The following is a 21,444-nucleotide window of genomic DNA, read 5'->3' on the forward strand; positions in this document are numbered from 1 at the left end:
TTTCTACAAGGGCCTGATATCCACTTACGAGGACATTATACTGCCACTGTTCTATCAAAATTTGATACAAATGTCCTCATATGTGGATCTCATTTTTCTCAAAAACAAAAATTAGGTTAAAAAAAAAAAAAAAAAAAAAATCAGGTAATTCTTTGTTTTTACATTCTTTAGGTCCCAATCAACCCAAATAGCAAAGAAAAATTAAAAATGCATGCCATGAAAGAGTTTGGGTCTTAGTTGTTGATTTACACGATGAAATATTCAAATAAGTTTTAAAAGGCGTTCAATGGAGAAGATGTAATTGATTATGATAAATGATTTTGTTCACAAAGACACATGAAACCAATATTTGTTCTACTGTGCTTATTGTTTACCTGAATCCTAAAATGTTTGCAGAACCCAACTACTTCACAAACACTTTCTGGCCGCTTCAGCTGTTCATGGAAAGTGAGCTGCTGCAATGGTAGACTGGTTGGCAGCTGCTTGGATACAATATCTCTATATCTGCTACATACTCAGATGATATGTAACACTTGTTTGTGACAAACAGGTTTAAAGTTTCTGTGGCCAAAACTAAACTTTCACACTCTGTGACAATCTGATTGTTCAGTCTGACGTCACTAGCCTGTCTGGGTCTAAACTCCGCTGCAGGTCCATATATCAAACGATCACTATGGCATTACTGAGAGTTGAAAAACTGTCTAAAGTCTTTCATCTTTAATAAAATGATCAGCGTTCTGCTCTACCAGGTGTAACAATTGAGTTTAACATCCAGGCATCCATGAAAACGGAATTTATGACATTTAACGGAGTTAGAAGTTAGCAGGGAGTTAGCTCGCTAGCTTCTATCTAAATACAATATAGCATGTCCTGACTGCGGGGTTTTGGAAACAAATTAAAACGTACAGCTCTGCTATCACTTCCAGCATAAATGAAGACAGAAAACTAAACAGCAGTGACGTTTGTAGGGTTACTGAAGTTGGGCTAGCTGGTATATAAAGATGTGCTACGTGACCGCTAGCGACACAGCTATGTTAGCATAATATAAACAAGCTAACTTTTTTTCCACTCGATAAAAGTTAACGTGAGTGTTCTCGGTGGTCAGGAACAAATGTAATCGCATGGCAGGATGCTGTAAAAGGACCAAACTTCAGCCAGGAGAACAACTGAGATAATCCATCCACAATACGAGGTTAGTCATTCATATACTGCTGCATGGGCTGGGCTGTAGTTACATCCTAAGGTTTTAAAAACCTGAGCTTAAATAAATGATTAGCGGTAATAAAAGCCGAGGGAGGTCAACAGTGATCACTGACTGTTTTAGGAGCTTTTTGAGATTAAATAGAAGAAAATACATAACATTAAACATGTTAACAACACAAAAGCCATATTAAACGCAGACTACGTTAGACCCGGAAGTAGGATTCGTCGCGTCATCACTGAACAACCGGATACACCGTAAATACAGCAGGAAGAAGACGCCGGTATGTGTTGAGGTATGTATTTACCGTTTATCTGAACAGCATTATCACTTAACAGACATCCATGCAATTGTTTAAAAAAAATAATAATCAGTGGACAAATCAGTGCTCAAAGGTCACTCACTTCTAAATCTCCACACTTAAGAACTTTAGTTTTAAAAAAAAAAAAAAAAATAAAATAAATTGAATGTTCCTCTGCAGTTCTAACAGTATTTTAAAGTGTTTCATAAACACATAGACTCACCAGCCACTTTGTTATGTACACCTGTTCAATGCTAAGTACACTCTGATGAGAGAAGTAGCTCCAACTCAGTACTAGCAAGGTGTACCTAACAACGTGGCCAGTGATAGTAGATTATGAACGGGAAAACAAAACGATATCTACATATCGACAGTTCTGCAAACAACCCCACCCCGACTCCATAAAACCAGATAAACAGGCTTCAGCCCTGAGGAGGGGCATTGCTAAAAGCTCTCCATGACCTAAAGGGGATACTATGAAGCAACTTCAGTGTAGGAAGGCTTTCTTTGCATCGCTCAGACATATGAGATTGTTGATAACCTCTGTTACCAACAGAGCTTGATGTAGAAAACCTAGAGCAGCTTCACTAGTAATCTGGGCTTTCCACTTCAGGGTTGAGAAACTTTAATAACATACCAAAAAATATTGTGCCAAAAAGCAAAATGAGTGAGGTGGAACAAATCCAGCAAAAGAGAAACCGTGCAGGAAAGTGTCTTAATCATCTGCTCAATCATCCAGGTAAGTAAATCTCCAAAAGTTGATTCTGTTCATCTGGACGTAGCATTTTCAGTGGGAGAAACGTTTCGCCACTCATACCAGGACTCTGCAGTATTTTCATACCAGGCCAGTGGATACTCTTTCCATGATGAGGATGTACACATCCTGATGAGGAAGGGACGCTGGTTTGAATGGGGAGTCAAGGAGGCCATTTACGTGAAAAGGGAAAGACCATCTCTGAATCGAGGAAGGGTCCATCTTACAAATGCTGTGATTGCACCCATTCCCCAAATCTGAATTGTACTCATGGCCTTTGATCAGTGGTTGTTGAAGAAGCCTGACGAAACGTTTCTCCCACTGAAAACGCTACGTCCAGATGAACAGAATCAACTTTTGCAGAGTGCAGAAAAGTGTTCTTTTCTTGTGAATTTATAACTGATTAACGGCAATTAAAAAAAACAACTGGTAAGTGACCAAACATAAAAGAATATGTGAACATTTGCTGCATCAGTAACCAAACACCTGTAAATTCCAGTGACAATGTGAGAGAGAAAGCATGAGTAACCTAACTGCATGGTTTAGGTTAAGTGGCGTTACTAACGTACCAACCAACAGGTCTGCATATATAAAGTTCTCTTGGGTAGTGATCTAACCATGGTGCATGCTTTCATTAACAGAATTTATGATAATGGCACTGGTTTTAAACCTAAACTCTAAACACACCTCACTAAGCCATTAATCTCACATAGTACACCCCCGGCAGGCCTGTTCCTGTATTTGTTCAATCACATCAAATAGGAGATATGTCCACCATAGTACTCTAAAGCCTTTGAGTTTAGTTGCACAGTGCTTATAATACATGATTGCTTGATATCAAACAAATAGTTTAAATACTGCAAGTTGAGTCATCTACAGTGGCTGGCCAACAAACACAACTCTGAGGACTCTTCTGAAATGTTTTCTCAGTATTCAGTGTGTGTGTGTATGCACACGTCAGGCCAGCACTTGTCTCTGGCTGCACGTCAACAGGTGTGGCAAGAAGTATGATGCTGTGCCATCATCAGGGATGAGCTCCAGGAATTCTGCGGGGCTCATCTCCATAGCAACTACGACAAGCGTCTCTGTTGACAAAAAACAAGTCTCATTAAACTCAAGTACACACACACACACACGCACACACACAGGAGATGTTACTTCCTCATACTTCTAGTTTCTTTGCCAATATCAGTAAGTAATTTCCTGATATTTCTTTAATTCCCATCATAATATATCCACTTACAGAAGTGGCTTGGGGTGTGCCCAGTCTACCAAACCCTGCTACACCCTCAGAGTTCACTTTGTTTAATCATATTGTAATGAATTGCTATTCATTCCCCAGCACAGATATCCAACACTTTCCCAATGACAGCAATTTAGTTGCTGAAGTTACAATTTACTGATGTTCCCTGAACACATTTCATGCAGGCAGTCAATTTTGCTTTTGAAAAGAGGACGATTGACTGTGTCTGTTCAAAACATGACTACACAGAACAGACAGACTGTGGGTTTGGGCTTTCTTGAGAACCACTTTTTCAACCAAGATGAATGACTGAATGAAGTCGCTTGGCACACAAAAACAAAGACCAAATGGTAAAATAAAATTACATCCAGCTATTTTTTTAAGAACCAGTTTAAGTTTTAGACCATTAAACTGATTAAACTGTTGAAACTGTTTGAAGATCTGGACTAAGATGACTTCATTGCTTGTCATTTTAATATTGTATTCTACAGTTTAAATGATTCAAATCTGTTCCCTGAGCACGGAATCCATTATTAATTACAGGTTTCTGAATAGCTGAGGATGTGACTTAAAGTAGGGATTTAATGTGAATTCATTTCATGTCAAAAAAATTTTCAAACCTGCCAGACGGCTTTGCCGCGTAATAAAATTATACGTCTGAACAATACAAGGTCATTAGTGAGTCATGACTGACAAAAGCACAGCAAATCTTAATTGTTTTAAACGAAAGTGAAAGCTCTTTGGAAAAATACCTCTACCTTTGAGAGCAGCCAGGAGGATGCTGTTGTCTGAGGCCGCTCTTGTGCGATCACAAAGCTCTGGGAGGAGCTTTTGCCACCAAAGTGCCTGCGGAGATTAGACATGTGATTGAGACGGGAGTTGAATTAGGTGCGAAATTAAAAATAAACTAAAAAGTGTAACTACAGACTTCAAATGTAAGCCCCGTGATCAGTACAGACCATGTTTTTCTCCTGTAACTGGTGATTGGCGTAGGGTATGATCGCTTGAGGACATCTGTCCAGCAACTTCTCAATGCTCCTATCATACTGCCCCCTTCTGGTAGCGCAAAGGAGGTGCAGGCTGAAGCCCCATAAGGTTTCGTCTGACAGGCGCTCCAACAAAGGCACCACGGAGCCCACAGACAGAGATGGACCACACAGCAGAGACTGCACACACAAACAGGAACACTTAAAAATACAATTACAGAATAACAGCAGCTAGATTTTAAATTAAAGTCCACGAGAAGAAAAAGAAACATAAAGAAACATAAATAAACTGCTATATGTCACCAAGTCCACTACTGATAGCACAGATAAAATGTTTTCTCTTCAAATGTCGCTGACCTACATATTTATTGCAACAAGTTCACAAGCCATGGAATGCATGATGGCCCCGTATTACTATAAGTTCCAGTAATGACCGTGAATAGGGCCTCACCCTACGTGGAATGCAGCCATCAATTGTACACCTGTGCTTTGCCAGCTGAGACAAGTCAAACGTTTGCCACAAACAAAATGTATTTGTCACTGTGGCGGGGCGTTGTCTGCAGTGCCTCTGCAGGGGAGATGGACACACCTACGCGGCATTGGCAATCATGCCTCGCCGGCATAAAAGCGGTTCCTGACTGTCGTTGTTGTAGTCGGTATGTAGTTGGCTGGTGGCTGAAAAGCTGCAGCTGTGTGTGTTTCAGAACAGCAACCATGTGTGTAATAAAGATGCTGAAAAGCATTAAACTGTCACACACTGAAAGTCCCCGGGGGCTGAAAACCGCAGTTACTTCAATGGCCAGTTGAAGATGGCTCCAAAAAAACAGCTCCCAAATTTATAGCAGAAGGAAACATTTACAGCAACAAACAAAATAGATTTCCCTCTTCATAATGAATGCACTGGGGATATTTGTTTTGTTTTATAAAAAGGCATAAACCACAACTATCAGCACTTTCTCAACAGGAGTTTCATTTACTGCTGTAGGAGTACTGAGGGTTTTATTGTAAAAGTATTTAAGGGTTTTATTGTGAACAGAAAAAAAGGGGTCTGTTCACAACCGAGTAGAAGAAATTGTGTTTCCTGCACAGGTTGGGCAGCAATTCAGTGATGTCTCAGTGGCTGCATTAGTCTGTTATACACTAAGGTCCAACTATATTTGGACAATGACAAAGTGTTTTTTCTTATTTTACCTGTTTACTGAAATATCTTCCAATTATAGTTATATAATGGAGATCAATGGATTGCATTTGAGGATATCCACATTAAGATTGGATGAAGGGTTGAGGAGTTTTAGCTTGTTAACATGTTCCACCCTCTTTTTTAAAGTAACCGGACAGTTAACTCAAATGCCATTTCATGGGCAGGTGTGGGCATTTTCTTTGTTATGTCATTATCAATTAAGCAGATCAAAGGCCTGGAGTTGATAGACCTGTTTTTTTGCTGTAAACCAACAACATGCGGTCAAAGGAGCTCTCTGTGCAGGTGAAACAAAGCATCCTTAAGCTGCGTAAACAGAAAAAACCCATCTGAGAAAGTGGTACTATAGTAGTGATGGTGTGATGAAGCCCCGTGAATGTGTCAAATCTTTCCGGCCAATCGGTTCACCAAAAGGCAGATCACACAAAGCAACGTTTAACAGCTCATTTGGATGTGCTGACATCTGCTGGTCATTCCATGTACAGCAGCCCTACTGTGATAATGCAAGGGGCTGACATAACAGTCGATATATAAATGTAAAGATGTATCAATTGGAGAATACCGATATGAGGTCCTGTATAATATAAATATATACATACATACATACATACATACATACACACACACACACACACACACACCTCTTACTAACCATCCTCTCTGAGACTGATTTAAGACTTATTATTGGGCTATAGCATGTCAAAATGCCCCCTAACTGCTAATATTATTTGACCTTTTCGGTTGCTCCATAATTCGCTAACAATCTCCGTGCGCTCTCGTGATGATCCTCGGAATCACCTCAGATCCAGTTCATGCAAAAAAATAATTTTCACATCTTTTCAGCAGCTCCAATCACATAACAGGACACATCATTTCAGAGAGTCATTGGTCATTCGTCACGTGATATTCTGAAGAACCATACAGGCCTTGACATGGGCTTCATTTGGACACGTCCCCTTTACTCGGCAGTGCCGAGTGAGCTGTCAATGGCCATGAGTACCATTCACAGCATTGTAAGATGGTGAAAGATGGTGAATGGTACTCATGGCCATTGGTGGTCTTTGATCAGCGGGCCTTGATCAGTAGTTGTTGATCAATGATCATGAGAATTTGCATAATTATGATGAAGGAACTGACCTCACAGCCCATTGTTCCTACAGTGGTGCTAGTTTCAGTCATTATGCAAACGTACTATTTATAAGATTGGGGAAACCTGCAGTTAACTGAGACTGAAGAAGTCACTTGGATGAGTGACGAAATGTTCCTCCCACTGAAAACGCTACATCCAGATGAACAGAATCAACTTTTGGAGAAAGAAAGCACTGCTGAACTCAGCAACGCTAAAAGACCTGAACACCCACAGGAGACAACAGTAGTGGATGATCACAGAATCATTTCCATGGTGATGAGAAAACCCTTTCACAACAGCCAACCAAGTGAACAACACTCTCCAGGAGGTCGGCGTATCGATGTCCAAGTCTACAGTAAAGAGAAGACTGCATGAAAGTAAATACAGAGGATTCACTGCGAGGTGCAAGCCACTCATAATCCTCAAGAATAGAAAGGCTACATTGGACTTTGATTAAAAAAAAACAACAACAAACATTTGGAAAAGCCAGCCCAGTTCAGGAAAAACACTGTTTGGAAAACTGAAACCAAGATTAACCTCTACCAAAATGATGGAAAGAAAAATGTATGGAGAAGGTGTGAAACAGCTCGTCATCCGAGGTAGTGTGATGGCTTGGACATGCATGGGTGTTAATGGGACTGTGACACTGGTGTTTATTGATGATGTGGCAAAGGACAGAAGCAGCCAAATGAATTCTGAGGTATTCAGATACACACTGTCTGCTCCAATCCAAAAAAAATACAGCCAAAGCAACCCAGAAGTTCATTAAAGCAAAGAAGTGGAATATTCTTGAATGGAAAAGTCAGTTACTTAACCCAAGTGATCATGCATTTTACTTCTTGAAGACTAAACTTGGGACAGAAATCCCACAAACAAACAGCAGCTGTAGGGAAGGCCTGGAAGAGCATTAAAAAGGAGGAAACCCAGCATCTGGTGAAGTCCATGAATTCAAGACTGTCATTGACAGCAAAGGGTTTTCAAAAGGTTTTCAACCAAGTATTAGAAATTAACAGTTTATTTTCAGTAACCTTTGAGCACCTGAAATGAAGGGATTGTGTTAAAAAACGCTTTAGTTCCTCACATTTTTATACAATCTTTTTGTTCAACCCACTGAATTAAAGCTGAGAGTCTGCACTCCAGCTGCATCTGAGTTGTTTCATTTAAAATATATTGTTGTAACATAGAAGCAAAATTAGAAAAAAAGTTGTCTCTGTCTAAAAATTTATGGACTTAACTGTATTGAATCCATGCAGTCAAAGCAGACTTTAGAAAATACCTGCAGTTTGTGCAGCGCCTCCAGGTGTTGGGAACTGGTAATGTCTGTTGGACTTAGAAGAATGAGCCATGGATACAAAGCACCGTAATGAGAGCACGAGTTGATCTGGAACAGACACAAACATGGGAGCAGCTGATTGGATGAAACTCGTGTCTTTATAATCTGGTTATTGAACAAATTAAAAGAATTGGGGGGGGGGGTTACTAAACAGAGACCACCAAGTAGCCGTACCAGGTCATCAGCACTTTTCAGTGACTTGCGCTTTGGAGCCGTGTGCTTTTCTGACTTTGTATTTGTTAGACGGTCGATGTAGACAGAAGCCAGCCGAAACAGAAGCTCCTGAATGACAGCGTCATTTGATGATGCCATGAGCATCGCCTCCCAGAAGTCGACCTGCAGGCTGTTTTCACAACGCAGCTCCTAAAAGCGTAGAAAGCATCAGATTCTGCAAAACTGAAATTAATTCTACATCCAAGTGTAGAAAGGCAGTAATACAAATCAGCGGGTTGATATACTATCCTCCAGGCACTGCACTTCCAGGTGCCAATAGTACCTTGAATATGTGATCGGCCTCTTCCAGCTTAACTTTGCTGTTCTCATGTAAAGCCACCATGGCAGCCACCAGCAGTCCAGGCTGACAGTCGGCCATCTGGCGGGTTAAAGCTGTGGGATAAACACGTCTATGCTGGTTTCCACATCCACCATAGAGCAGCAGCCTCGGCTCCTCGATAAACCCGTACACTAGCAGCATCTACGCACAGAATGGAAAGGGACCAACTTTCTTTATTTTGGTCCATTTTGTGTGGAAAAGTATATAATATAAAAAAAAAAATATGGACATACAATTTTAAAAAAAGAAAAGAAGCAATATCATGTAGCAAACTTTGACCTTGCACTGCACCTTGAGCAGTTAGTACACCAAAGAAAACAAGTGAAATCCTGACCTCAGCGTGTCTCTCCATCAGCTGTGTGTACTGCTGCAGGTCACCCAAACGCAGCATCATGGTAGCCATGGTGATTGTCAGTGAAACCGACACGCCCACCGAGTCCTCCAGATTTTGTAAAATTTGCAGCGTCCGAGCAGGACTGACATTTATCATGCAGGGGCTGGTGCACACGCTTATGAGCATTACAGGCTCTGATTGGCTGAAAATGTCAATGACCTGATCAGCTGCTTCCTGCAGGGAAAGAAAGATTAAAAAGGTTTTAATTTTCATTCCCCGTCTCTTTTGATTCAATATTTTGTATTTTTTTGTTCCCTTACTAATTTCTTAAGGTTTGTTGTGCATATTTGTCATGTTTTAAAAAAAATTTAATATTTGACAAAGACATCCTAAATAATTACAAAATGGTTTAAAATGATTATTTAAATTATTAAGGGAAAAAAGCTGATCAAACCTGCCTGGCCCTGTGTGAAAAAGTAATCTCCTCAACTTGTTAAATCATGCTCATTTAGATTTTGTGTACCTGACTGAGGGTCTGCTCTGAGTCTTCTAACAGGAAATGTTTCAGGTAAAACAGGAAGCCAGGGCCATAGGAGGAAGGGCTGCCAGGAAATGGCCGATTCCTGGACATGGCCTCTGTGAGTGACAGACCAGACATCCTGTAGTACGGCAGAGCAAGGTGACACTCCTTCTGACCGCCCCTTAGAGAAAAGAAGAGATTAAAAGTTTTGCTGAAACAAATTTTAATAAAATAGCCAGAAAATACAAAAACTGAAGGTAAAGGTGTCCAACAGAGTAAAATCTCATTGACTGAACACATTTAAAAACCCATAAAATGTCATTATCAATGCAGAATGTGCATGGACCTTAAACTTTAAAGGCTAAAAATAACAGAGGCTTCATCAGTGCCCTCATTAACCATTAAATTAAGGTGTATTTAGGTTATTTTGCCAGCGAGTTAAGCAAGTGAACATAATAAGAAGACATTTTCTACACATTCAAAGGGATATTAGCCCTCTAACCTGCCTGCAGGAGAGGTTATGTGTTACCTGCTGAAACTGTCTCCCAGCTGGGCACAGTTCTCCCTCAGCGCCTCCTCCAGCACTTGTCGATCTGTCCTGTGATCTGCTGGGCCACCTGGGCCCGTCTGTTGCTCGTCTGATGCGTGTAATAGAGCAGCACGCAGGAGGAGGTGAGCTTCGCTGAGGAGGTGTCGCAGACTCTGGGCCTGTGGGTTGGTCTCTGCATAACGCTGACTGTACTCAACCTGAAAAACACACACAGACAAATCACAAGTGATTGCACAGCAGATCTGTATTTGTTTAGTTTTTCATATTCATCATCAACAGTTGCGCAACACACAATTCAGGCAAATGAGAGTTACCATCTCCTGGTAGAGAGTAAAGGGGGGGACGGTGTCCACAACATAGAGGTTCCATCCATGTCCCGCTGCACTGCTTTCTTTGGTAGAAGACACTGTCCACCTCCTGCTCCTGAGATCAAACATTACACAGCAACATATAGAAAAATTAGCAAAGATTTTGACCATTGAGTCACAACATACACAGGAAGAATCCTGTACTTATACCCACCTTTGTTGTGATCTATTGTAGATATTTTAACTATAAAAGAAAATTTGCCTTTACAGGACATCAACAAGACAGTACAGACACACACAATAAAGTAAACATTGCACAACAAGAAACAAAGAACCAATAAACAAACAAGATATTCCCAGGAAAGAAAAACAACAAAAACAAACATCCAAAATACACTGGATGGGAAACAAAGTGCATATTGCTGAAATGCAGTACTACATTTTACAAATTCAAACAAACTGTTAAACTGGGCACACACTAAACAACTGTCAGAATGATCATGAGGACATAATCTAGCCTATAAGATCTGCTTCATTTGCTCTCAGTTAGTTTTTACAACCAATTATTGCCTGTTCGTCTTTAAACAGGTTTATCATTTGACACCAACGAGTACAATGGTAGCCTGGGAGACTGTAAGTGCCCCTGGCTCCTCGCTTAGTAACACTGCAGTAGGTCTAGATTGATACACCACTTTCCATTTAATTATTAGTTATTAATGATGTTTTTGTCCTGTCTTCCTCCCCTGCCATCTGGTAAACTGCAGATTATACCTAATTTTTTGGCACATTTAGATCACGTGAAGCTACAGATAGACAACTATGATCGTTTAGCTCTTTACATGCGCTGTGCTACATCAGTGGCTAACACTTCACAGCATAATTCAGCTGTTTGTTAAGTGTCTGCCCAGCTTTAACAAACAGTTAGTGAACAGGGTAACAGGAGCTTCATACCAAGGGTATGTTGAGGTGTTTGTTACACGGTGAGGGGCTTGTGTGTGTGTGTGTCAGTCAAAGAGAAAGAGTTACAGGAATCCAGGAACCTCAGTGATAAAATTGTCTTTTTAGGTCAATTCTAACACAATTAGTTTGTGAGAAAAAAAAGACACAAACACACACCGAGGGCAGTTAGGCAGGTTACCATGGCTAGGTTTAGAAACTAAAACAGGAAGTGCTGTCTCTTTTAGACCAAGCTGCAAAACTCACACAAACACTTTAATCATTTGGTTGTTTGGGGCGATCGTGGCTCAAGAGTTGGGCGTTCGTCTCGTAATCGGAAGGTTGCCGGTTCGAGCCCCAGCTCCGACAGTCTCGGTCGTTGTGTCCTTGGGCGAGACATTTCACCCGTTGCCTACTGGTGGTGGTCAGAGGGCCCGGTGGCGCCAGTGTCCGGCAGCCTCGCCTCTGTCAGTGCGCCCCAGGGCAGCTGTGGCTACAATGTAGCTTGCCATCACCAGTGTGTGAATGGGTGGATGATTGTGTATAGTGTAAAGCGCTTTGGGGTCCTTAGGACCAAGTAAAGCGCTATACAAATACTGTACAGACCATTTACCATTTTTTAAACAGAAATGACTGACTGCATACTGTCACAGGGTTTCTGAACTTCTTCACAACACATGCAACATACTTGCCTAACGATCTTTTCTGCTAAGCAGTTCTTTATTTCTTATGAATCCAAAAAAAGTGATTTTAAATTTTTATATAATTTTATATTTGCCTTTCTTTATTTTCTATATCAAACGGCATGATCACTAAGTTCTTATTAATGAAATAATATGTTGTTTGTGATTTTAGGTTATGCTTTTGGTATATTTGCATTTCTTTCTGTCTGTCAACACGATAGCTGGACAAGTTTTGAATGGATGCTGATAAAAGTTAGTAGAGTCGGGTCATGTTAACAATACGTTCAAATTCTGCCTTACATCCACCGAGGTCCTTAAAATCAACACCATGATTTATTGGTTGACAAAAAGCTTATAACTAAGAAACTATGATTCTTACAAGTGTGGTGTATATTGTCAACATATAGAAAGTACCGTATAAGTATTTAAAATATGTAAAATCTGACCTCTCTTTCATGATCAATAGATTGATCTGAAGGTTGCACGGCTTTAAAAAAAACTATGTTTCTTAAATAAACTTGTGATCAAAAATTAATTTTACTAAAAAATGAATTGAATCCCACACATGTCCTATATTAACATAAAAAAATAGGTTTCAGCAGGGCAAATAACAAACACCTTCACGCTTTGCTTATTTTTGCTGCACTGCAAACTCCTTAAAGTACGTTTAAAAAGAACAGAGATATACAAATGTACCGAAAATACAACACTATTACCTTAAAGAGTAAATACTGCTTAGAAAGTGACCTCCCTTGGTGGAGGTTTGTGTTCTTGGAGTCCTTTTAGTTTTTTAAAATGTTTTTAATGGAGTTCCTCTAACCTCTACACGGAAGCAAAGAAGAATCATTTAGTCTTGTAACATAAGATTAACTAATTAAAGGTTTATAAGGATTTCATTTGAGAACGAGAGTGTTTTGAGGGTCTCGTCATTGCAGCTTGGCCTGAAAGTGACAACAAGGACGGGGGTTGGATGGGTTTTGGGTTTGTCTTACAGTAAGGGGCGTGATAGAAGGCTCTCCAGAGCTGGCGTGGTTGCGGGATCAATTCCCACCGCCAGGAAAATACCAGTCAGCATGTTGTGTTCTTTCAACTCGCTATAATAACAACAACACACACGTACACACATACAGTAAACAGGCTCATAAATGTTCAAATGTTTGTGCGTACATGCATGCACATGCAAGTAACTGCAGGGAAGTATCTGAGGTCAAACCTGAAAAAGCCTTTAAAATCAAAAGGTGTACAAATCAACATGGCGGCGTGTGTGTGCGTACAACTTACAGGCCCCTGCGCTGTGTGCCGCGTTCGGTCTCCTCCGGTGTCTCTGCGTCGGCGGCAGAGAGCAGGATGACATGGCGCCCGTACACGCACATCGACCGCAGGCCGATGAAGAGCTGCATCCTGAGCGCACAGACCTCCAGGCTGCAGGGTGGGCAGGCCTTACAAACACACACACGTATAAATGTTAAATGTGTTGTCATTTACAGACATGTAATAACAATCCATACAGATATTAACGCCACCAACTGGATCTCTGCAGTGAGGGGAGCACTGAGGCTGAACTTTCTTTTAAATTAGCTTCGCTTATTGTAAATGCCAGGCTCATACCTTCATGGTCGTATCGATGTAGGGGTCTTCAATCCTGGCTGCTAGAGCTGCACATCGTACTGTAAAACACTGCAATGCACTCCTACCAGCCACACAGAGAAATGTACTTGTAATCCACAAAGAAAGTAAGAACCACAGATTAAAAATTACACACCAACGTTTCTATATTTGGGTATAATTGGAATATCATGGAAATAAGGCTTGATGGGTTTGATGAAAAAGGTAATCTATCTGATGTTTGGTGAACTGTTGAATTTAGAGCCCTATTTTTTTGAAACCCTGTAAAATGTAAATACACACAGAATGCAGGCTCCTTCAAGGCTGCAGACATACTTTGTTATGACGTGCAACAGGTGGTCTGTTAGCGCCGCCTCAAGGACCTTCTCTGGATACTGATATGCTGACAGGAGCTCAACTCCACCCTTCAGACTGTACAGGTAGCCCGTGGTGGGGAGGGAGAAGAAGCAGAACACACATGTCGCTTCATCAGGAGACACTGACTGGTTACCTGGGGAGAGAGTAACAATCCCTCAAAAACAATGATTGGGCAAAAACGCACACAAGGCCAAAAAGAAAAAGGATTATTTTTTACAACATGAGCAAACTGCACCGAAACGTGAAGGTGCTGTAGAAATACCACAGAGATATCTCTATAGCAATGAAGCTTTACATGCACTCATCACGGGCATGAATGTCATGGTATGACACTTCACTGAAATGCAATGTCATTAAGGATGCGTGCTGTGCAATCATTTCACACTAGAGCAAAACAAAGAGTTCACAACATCATTAAAAGTCCAAAATTACCATGAAATTCATGCCTGTGAGGACTGAATGTAAACTCCTGAACAGACTACAATGTCTCAGAAAAAAAAATTTCCATTTCTCCTCATTTCAAAACAGATCATCTTGCACTGTTAACTCGACACTGATGTTGTACTCACCAGTGAACAACGGGTAAAGCTGCAGGGAGTGAAGCTGCATCTCATCCATGCTGCATCCTTGGAAGAACTCTGGAGAAAAGTGCCTGCAGGACCGGAGGGAGTTCAGTCAAACCTCAGCTGGGAGAAATATTCTTAAGGAACAAACTCAGAAGTGCAGACACACCTGAAAAGAACGTAAGAAAGTGCATACTGCCTTCCTTCTTCCAGCCCGGTTTTTTCAATGCTAACTGGGATGTCGCAGTCTTTAGCTCGATCGCCAAGTAACTCCTGGTGTCTCGGAACAACCAGAAAGTCAGCCTGGTCTTCCAGATATTCTGCTGTGCATGCAGAAAGATCACAGATCGCATATCACAGGACACTCCTACATTTGATAAAATTTCTCATGCTCTGCTGCATGTGGACAATGTCAAAGTATGAGCTTGAATGCATTTTTTATGTTGTTTTCTTAGTATTAAATCTGTAGAATAAAAACAAAAAGAATGCTTGAGAACTCTGTAAAAATGTCTAATTGTCAGCTTCAGTAATGTAAGTCATATTCATAAAGGTCTCTGTACTCATCCCTTTCTCGTTAAATAGAAATAAAATCACCCCAAAGCCACGACTTAAAACACATTATAGAGCATTTACATGTGTGCCGTTACCGTTATTTGTGTCCAGTGGTTCCTCCAGGGTTTGGGGTTCAGAGGTTTCATCCAGTTTTAATATCAAGACTTCCAGCTCTCCTTGCACAGCCACATATGTGTCGCACAGTGCCACCTAGCGGTCAAAATATTTAGGAAAAAAACAAAAACAAGGAAAAATGCTTAAGTTAGAAATTTCCCAGTACTACAGAAATTGTTCTCTTTCTCTCATTATGTAAATGCAAGCTATCCACTCAGAAAAAGGCTTACATTTTTAAATATAAATAGGTGCAGTGAACATGCTTGATATAACAGTTTGACACAGTCACAGATAAAAATAAGTGAAGAAAAGCACCTGCTTAGGTGTGATTTTTGGAAGGTGCAGGATGACGGAGCGTTCAAAATCCAGGACGGAAAGATTCTGGCTGGAACTTGAAGACTGAGCTGTTGGTAGAAAACAGGCCTATTGAACAGAAGCTTTTTAGTCCTAATTCACATCTAATGTAAACTCTTTACCATATGAAATAAAATACACACGGCTCATTGTAAGACATCCTTCTCTGATCAATGATCAGATGATGATTTGTAGATAGTTGCGATACAAAATGAGTGTTTGACTGAAAATATCTTAATAAATTAATAAATGTGTGTTTTTTTAGTTACCTTGACTCTGACCGCAGCGCTGCCGAGTGTTTGGCCAGCTGCTCTGAAGACTCTGATTCTCCTGATTTTCCTCCCAAAGAAACAAACATTATTCCAGTGTAACATAGTGTGTAGGTTATCAGTGAGTCTGCTCATTTTCGATGAAAGACGTTACCACAACATTTGATCTTTTTACAGCCAGCTATTAAAATAAATGGTGCTAAGCTGCCACCTTAACAAAACCTTGTAAAGGTACTCATTATATTTGGAAAATACTTTAAAATCTTCTAAAAAAAGAGTGCAAGTTACCAACAGTATGTGCGGGGAAAAAAATCTTTATGTCCAAGACGTCCATATTATATTGAAGAGATATTATTTAAAGCAGGGGTGTTAAACATAAGGCGTGGGGGCCTGAATTGGCCCATTAAAGACTCCCATTTGACACAGAGAACAACTTCGATTTTAATGAAGGAATTCATTTTTGGTTCAGTCCTGAAGAATAGGACTTTGGTTATGATATAGAGCTTTTTTTCCTTAACTTGAGCACTCAAAGCACCATATCACAAATCAGTACCACAAAATGGTGTATTGAATAAATGCAGCATCCATTCTGTCCTGAGTCCAGCATGAGAGGAAGACCAAATCCCAACGGAGATGCTTAAGAAGCACTGAAATTAATGTGGGAGGCATTGTGGAGCAGCAGACAAAGGTTGAAGCACCTTGAAATCGACCCTTATCAGAGAGAAGCTACACCGGTTTGCGCAAAAAAGTAACAAAAACTTAAATAAACAGTCTTTAACAAATTAAAGACATTATTGAATTGTAAATTTAAATGCAGATAAACTCCATAATGTCAATAAAGCGGGTAAACTTTGATTAAGAATTGAGTTCTTACCAGGTTCTGCTGGTTGTGTTGTCTCAACGTAAAGAGAACCAGAGTGTTCTCAGAGCCAACCAGCAGGTCTCCTCTAACCGGGCAGCAAGACACGGCAATGGGCCGCTCTGACAGAGGGATCTCAATAATCTCCATCTGCACTCCACCCCACACAGATGCTCCACCCAGCAAGTGGCCCAACAAACGAACCCCAACGCGGGCTTTCTCCTCTGCCTGAACAGAGGGCAAATAAGGCATTAACATATTTCCCAGTGTGTAATTAGAAAACAGCAATATACATGCCAGCTGCAGACTGCCTTTGGTGGAATATAATTTGCTTATTTCTTCTTGCTCTCAGCATAATTTATCCATAACTATGCACATGTTTAAACGCCCTTTATACCATTTGCTTTGACAGTCTGTCTCTAACATAGGTAAGCTTGGACATATGACCATTGAGACTGATTGAGGGTGCTCGTGACCTCAATTTGAAGGTTTTGTATAGTGTACTGTGATATGAAGATAACAGGACGTACAGTTCAAATGAAGACAGCTAGCTAGAGAGCTAGAACAATCTGACAACAACATCTGACTACCAGTTACAAAAAATTCATAGTTTAAATCTGAAAGATAGTTTTTTCTTACAAAAGCTTATTATATTCCTTAGTTTAATCACATTAAAGCAACATAAGATTTATGCATAGAACCATAATTAAACTAATTCACAATGAGCCGAGTCAAGTTTGCCATTCCAAAGAAACGCATTGGAGATGATCTGCATCCATTAGAGCCGACTGATAGACTGACTGACTGATTATGTGTTAGCATCTATCTGCATTCGTAATCTAGATGCTAGTTATTTACAAACCTTTGCTACGCTTTGTGAGACTGACTGCAGTCACTGCTTGGAGACAGGTTGCATACCACCAGAGCGAGGTAATCCTAGTTAAAGGTGGTGTGCATTCAACCTCTGGGCAACCAGTTGGTCACTGCAACTACTTGCCATCTACCGCCGAATGCCAAATCACCTCGCAACCACTTTTTCCCCTAACCACAAGGAGGTTTCTGTCCTATTTTTACTCTTGGGTGATTTGGACTCGAGATGGTTCTTGTGTACCTGGTAACGCCAGTTGGTGTAGGCTCTCAGGTAGGTGGCATTGTTCTTTTCCTCAATGGTCACCAGGTAGTCTCCTAGAAGTGAGTGAGCACAGAGGAGGCAGTGATAAAACCCAAGATTTTTCGGTGTCTAGTGTCTTTGTTTTTGATGCCTTTCCAGTTTACACTGTCATCACTTGAAGCCATTTTGCTCACATATGGGAGACAGACAGCAAAAAAGTGCATGTCAGTACAGAGGGCAGAGGAAGACAGGAAATGTCTTTACCTATCTTGCTATGCTGGATGCTCCTCACAGCGCCCATGGTGGAAAAGCGGCAGATGAGGGGGCAGCCCTCCACCTCCACATTGTACGCCTCCACCTGGATTCAGTTCAGCACAACAGTGTCAGGCTACTACAAAGGGTTAGTTACTAAATGCTTAAGTAAGATGAGGAAGACAAAGCATCAATAATAACCTTTGAGCATGATGCAATTCAAGTGGTCTGGAGCGAAATTAACTCGTCCCAGTGGAGTTAACGGGACTGATATGCCCTCAAATACCTTTGCACATCTTGTGGGAGAGGCTTAACACAAAACTGACTATTTTATCTTATTTTGCCTCGCTACCACCAAAGTCATTACTAAAATAAATACATTTTTAAAAAGGTCACAAACTATAAACATAAGCACATTAAAGCAACCTTGCATCCTCCAGTCGCCACCACAAAAATAGCTCCACCTCCACAGCAGACCAGTCCGGGTTCCTTCTCCACCTGAGCCACAGAGTGGGAAAGCAGTGAAGACGAGAGCGTAGGTAATAAAACACGGCTGACACGGGATCAGCGTCAGTCAGGTTTCACTTTACCTGCACAATCTGCTGAGAGGAGAAAGGATGGCAGTTGTAGACGTGCACCATGTTTGGTCTTCTTCTGGCAAGAGGACTCTGTACAAGGTGGAAATTTAAAACAAGAAAAAAAAAAAAACCCAAAACATTAGTTAAGGTGCTTCATTCTTACTTTATCTGTGTTTCTCAGAGGCTTCATCCATCAGGGTAAACAGGACTACTACAAGAAAAGGGATGCACTTAGTCTCAGGCGCTGGATTGTTTATCGATGAGGACTGATGCCATCTGGAAAGTTTTCCTTTATTTGACACATTGGGCTAATTTGCATACTTGCACATATAATTCTCGTGCAGTTTTTTTGGACTTTTTACACATAAACATCATATCACACACATGAATTTCACACGAAAGTGTACTTCCTCCATTTCTTTGGTAGATATTTGTTGGCGTTTACTAGGAAAAGTTGTTGTTTTTTTACTGATCTGCAGGTCTGCGTCACAATTCAACTTACTTTTGACCAGTGAATTAGGCTAAAAACTCTTTCTGCAGACTTTCTCTCAAACTTTAACATCAGTCAGGGGGGGAAGGCGAAACTATCGCAATTAAATCTCAGAGAACTGCGGGAACAACACGGTTGTAATAAAGGTAAAAAGAAAAAGAAAAAACACACTACAAACCTCTGCATTCAAGCCTGAATTTCTAGCCGTCCATGTGGGCCCGAAGCAGGGCTGTGGTCATCCCTGTGTGTTATTTCTGTAATCGATATCACATGCAGCAGTCTTGTGAGCAGCAGCAGCCCCCGATTGTCTCACTTCACATCACATGAGCTCTTCGACCGACTATTTTCGTTCTTCTTACTTTTTTGACTTTCTACATAAAACATGCGACAGACGTTTTCCTTCGTGAAGTCGCTTTTCTCGCGGATTCTCCTCTCTTCCTACTTGAGCTTCGCTGCTGCAGTTTATTGATTTCACGCCGCAAAGAAAGAGGAAGTAAAACGTCAACCACAACAATCCAGCGCCCGCCCTTTTCTGGTTTTGATTGGCTTACGAGCCTGCTTGTATTGCGTTCAACTTTTTTATTGGTTATCGAGCTGTCATAAAGTAAAGGGCTGGTTCTGTTTTGTCTTTTGTCTTAAATATTTGTTGACATTTTTCATATACTTTCGTGACTTCTTGTAAACCATTACCATTTTGCAGATAGTATGATATATCATAGTATCGCAGAGCAGCTTGCCTCCTCCATCCAGCTTAGAGTATGAGTCCTGAGAGACAGGGCACCACTAAGGAGGACCAGGGGGGGCCACTGGCCACCCCTCAAAATTTGAGGGTCGCCCCGGTAAGATTGTCTTATGTTGGTAATAATTTTAATAAACGTGAGCACAAGAGAGAGGAAGGCACCCTGCAATGAGTTGAAACATTAACTTGTTATTTATTCCTGATCATACAATTTTTGTCATTCGGATTGTGTCACTTTCCATGTTCCTCACAATTTCCCGGCGTCACCCCCTCCCCTCTGCTGCACCCCTGCACTCTTCTGTTTTTGGTGTGCCAACCCAATATTTTTAGTGACCCCCCATATGGCCACCCCATTAAAAAAAATCTGGAGGCTGCCCTGCTGAGAGAGACATCTTACTTCAATAAAAGTAACAACTAAACTATTAAAGTAAAATAACAGATTAAAAATTTAAATTTAAATTTAACACTGCAGATTAGTCTTCACAAGTGATCCCTACTATTTTAACGTATCAAATACAGCACCTTCACCAAAGCTGGAATGTCGCTGTCTAAAGAGAGTCTAATTATACTGTGAATGTCACATGAGCACCAATTCACCCATCAGTCAAATGTGAAGCAACACTGGGGCTGATTTATGTGAAGTTGTAACTCAGACCACTGGTTGAAAGAACATTACAAATGACACACTTTGTAATTATCAAGGATTTATTTTTACATTGGTGACAGAATTATTTTATTATGTATTTATTTTGTAACTAGGCAGATCAGATCAGTTTTATGTTGCCGTTTTAGGTAAATGGAAAGAAAACAGGCAATGTTATATTTTATAGAATCAATAATCAACATCCAAAGGATGAAAATTAAATAAAAGAAAACATTTAACAGATTTGAACAGGACAGCAGATATCCAAAGGGGGGCTACCATCATATCTGCCCTCTAACCTCTGTATCTGTAGATAACCTACAAAGGGGCACCAGATATAGTGAATCAGTGATTGATTACCTCTGTGAAATAGTGACTGTATCTCTAAAGGGACAGCTGAAAATATTTCAGAAGTCTTTTGGCACCATTTTACCTGGTAATACATACATTTTTCTTTCTATTTCCTCTCTGCCTACTCTTGGGAACTACTCGTGGCACACTATTAACTATTTATTCAAATTTCATCACTTCAAAAGACTCAGAACAAAATAATTTCCACATATTTGGAAAAGCAGTTTTCCAGATGAAATACATAACATACAGTGCAGATTAGCACTGTATACCAATAATGTTTCTATAGCCATTTAAATATATGACTTTCAAAGCTTAACGTTAGTGGAGTAAAAGTAGTGCTACTTTGGAAAGAACCATTTCAGTTTGTGGCTTTCCATTTTCCTCCACAAGATGGCATCGTCCCTTCTTAAATACGACACGATTATTCCCAGTTATTGCCCAGTAATACCAGTACTTAGATATTGTGATGCAAAGAGCCGTATGCGTTTTGGGATCAGCCCTTCTTGAGGGATTGTTGCCGATTCGCTTACGTTTCTTGATGAATTGATTTGCTA

General features: G+C 40.5%; 1 protein-coding gene across 6 annotated transcripts; it reads right to left on the reverse strand.

Annotated features, from left to right (window-relative positions):
• Positions 1 to 1,485: 1,485 nt before the first annotated feature.
• Positions 1,486 to 19,654, reverse strand: hps3 (HPS3 biogenesis of lysosomal organelles complex 2 subunit 1). Of its 6 annotated transcripts, none has more exons than XM_040046447.1 (25): positions 19,333 to 19,654; positions 18,677 to 18,754; positions 18,513 to 18,584; positions 18,099 to 18,192; positions 17,835 to 17,908; positions 16,739 to 16,951; positions 15,865 to 15,925; positions 15,557 to 15,645; positions 15,223 to 15,337; positions 14,745 to 14,898; positions 14,582 to 14,664; positions 13,971 to 14,145; positions 13,638 to 13,719; positions 13,311 to 13,468; positions 13,022 to 13,123; positions 10,417 to 10,525; positions 10,082 to 10,299; positions 9,556 to 9,733; positions 9,033 to 9,266; positions 8,642 to 8,839; positions 8,320 to 8,508; positions 8,089 to 8,193; positions 4,459 to 4,665; positions 4,258 to 4,345; positions 1,486 to 3,341 (listed from the first exon to the last, which is right to left on the reverse strand). In XM_040046447.1, the coding sequence occupies exons 2-25, from the start codon at positions 18,725 to 18,727 to the stop codon at positions 3,214 to 3,216; spliced, it is 3,177 nt and encodes a 1,058-aa protein (XP_039902381.1). In that variant the 5' UTR covers positions 18,728 to 18,754; positions 19,333 to 19,654; the 3' UTR covers positions 1,486 to 3,213. The 6 variants fall into 6 exon arrangements, with proteins under 6 accessions (XP_039902381.1, XP_039902379.1, XP_039902380.1 ...); XM_040046445.1 differs by having other exon boundaries at positions 15,865 to 15,934; XM_040046446.1 differs by having other exon boundaries at positions 14,745 to 14,895; positions 15,865 to 15,937.
• Positions 19,655 to 21,444: the final 1,790 nt, after the last annotated feature.

Source organism: Simochromis diagramma, unplaced genomic scaffold, assembly GCF_900408965.1.
Source record: "Simochromis diagramma unplaced genomic scaffold, fSimDia1.1 OVJJ01000553.1, whole genome shotgun sequence".
Taxonomy (NCBI): Eukaryota; Metazoa; Chordata; class Actinopteri; order Cichliformes; family Cichlidae; genus Simochromis; species Simochromis diagramma.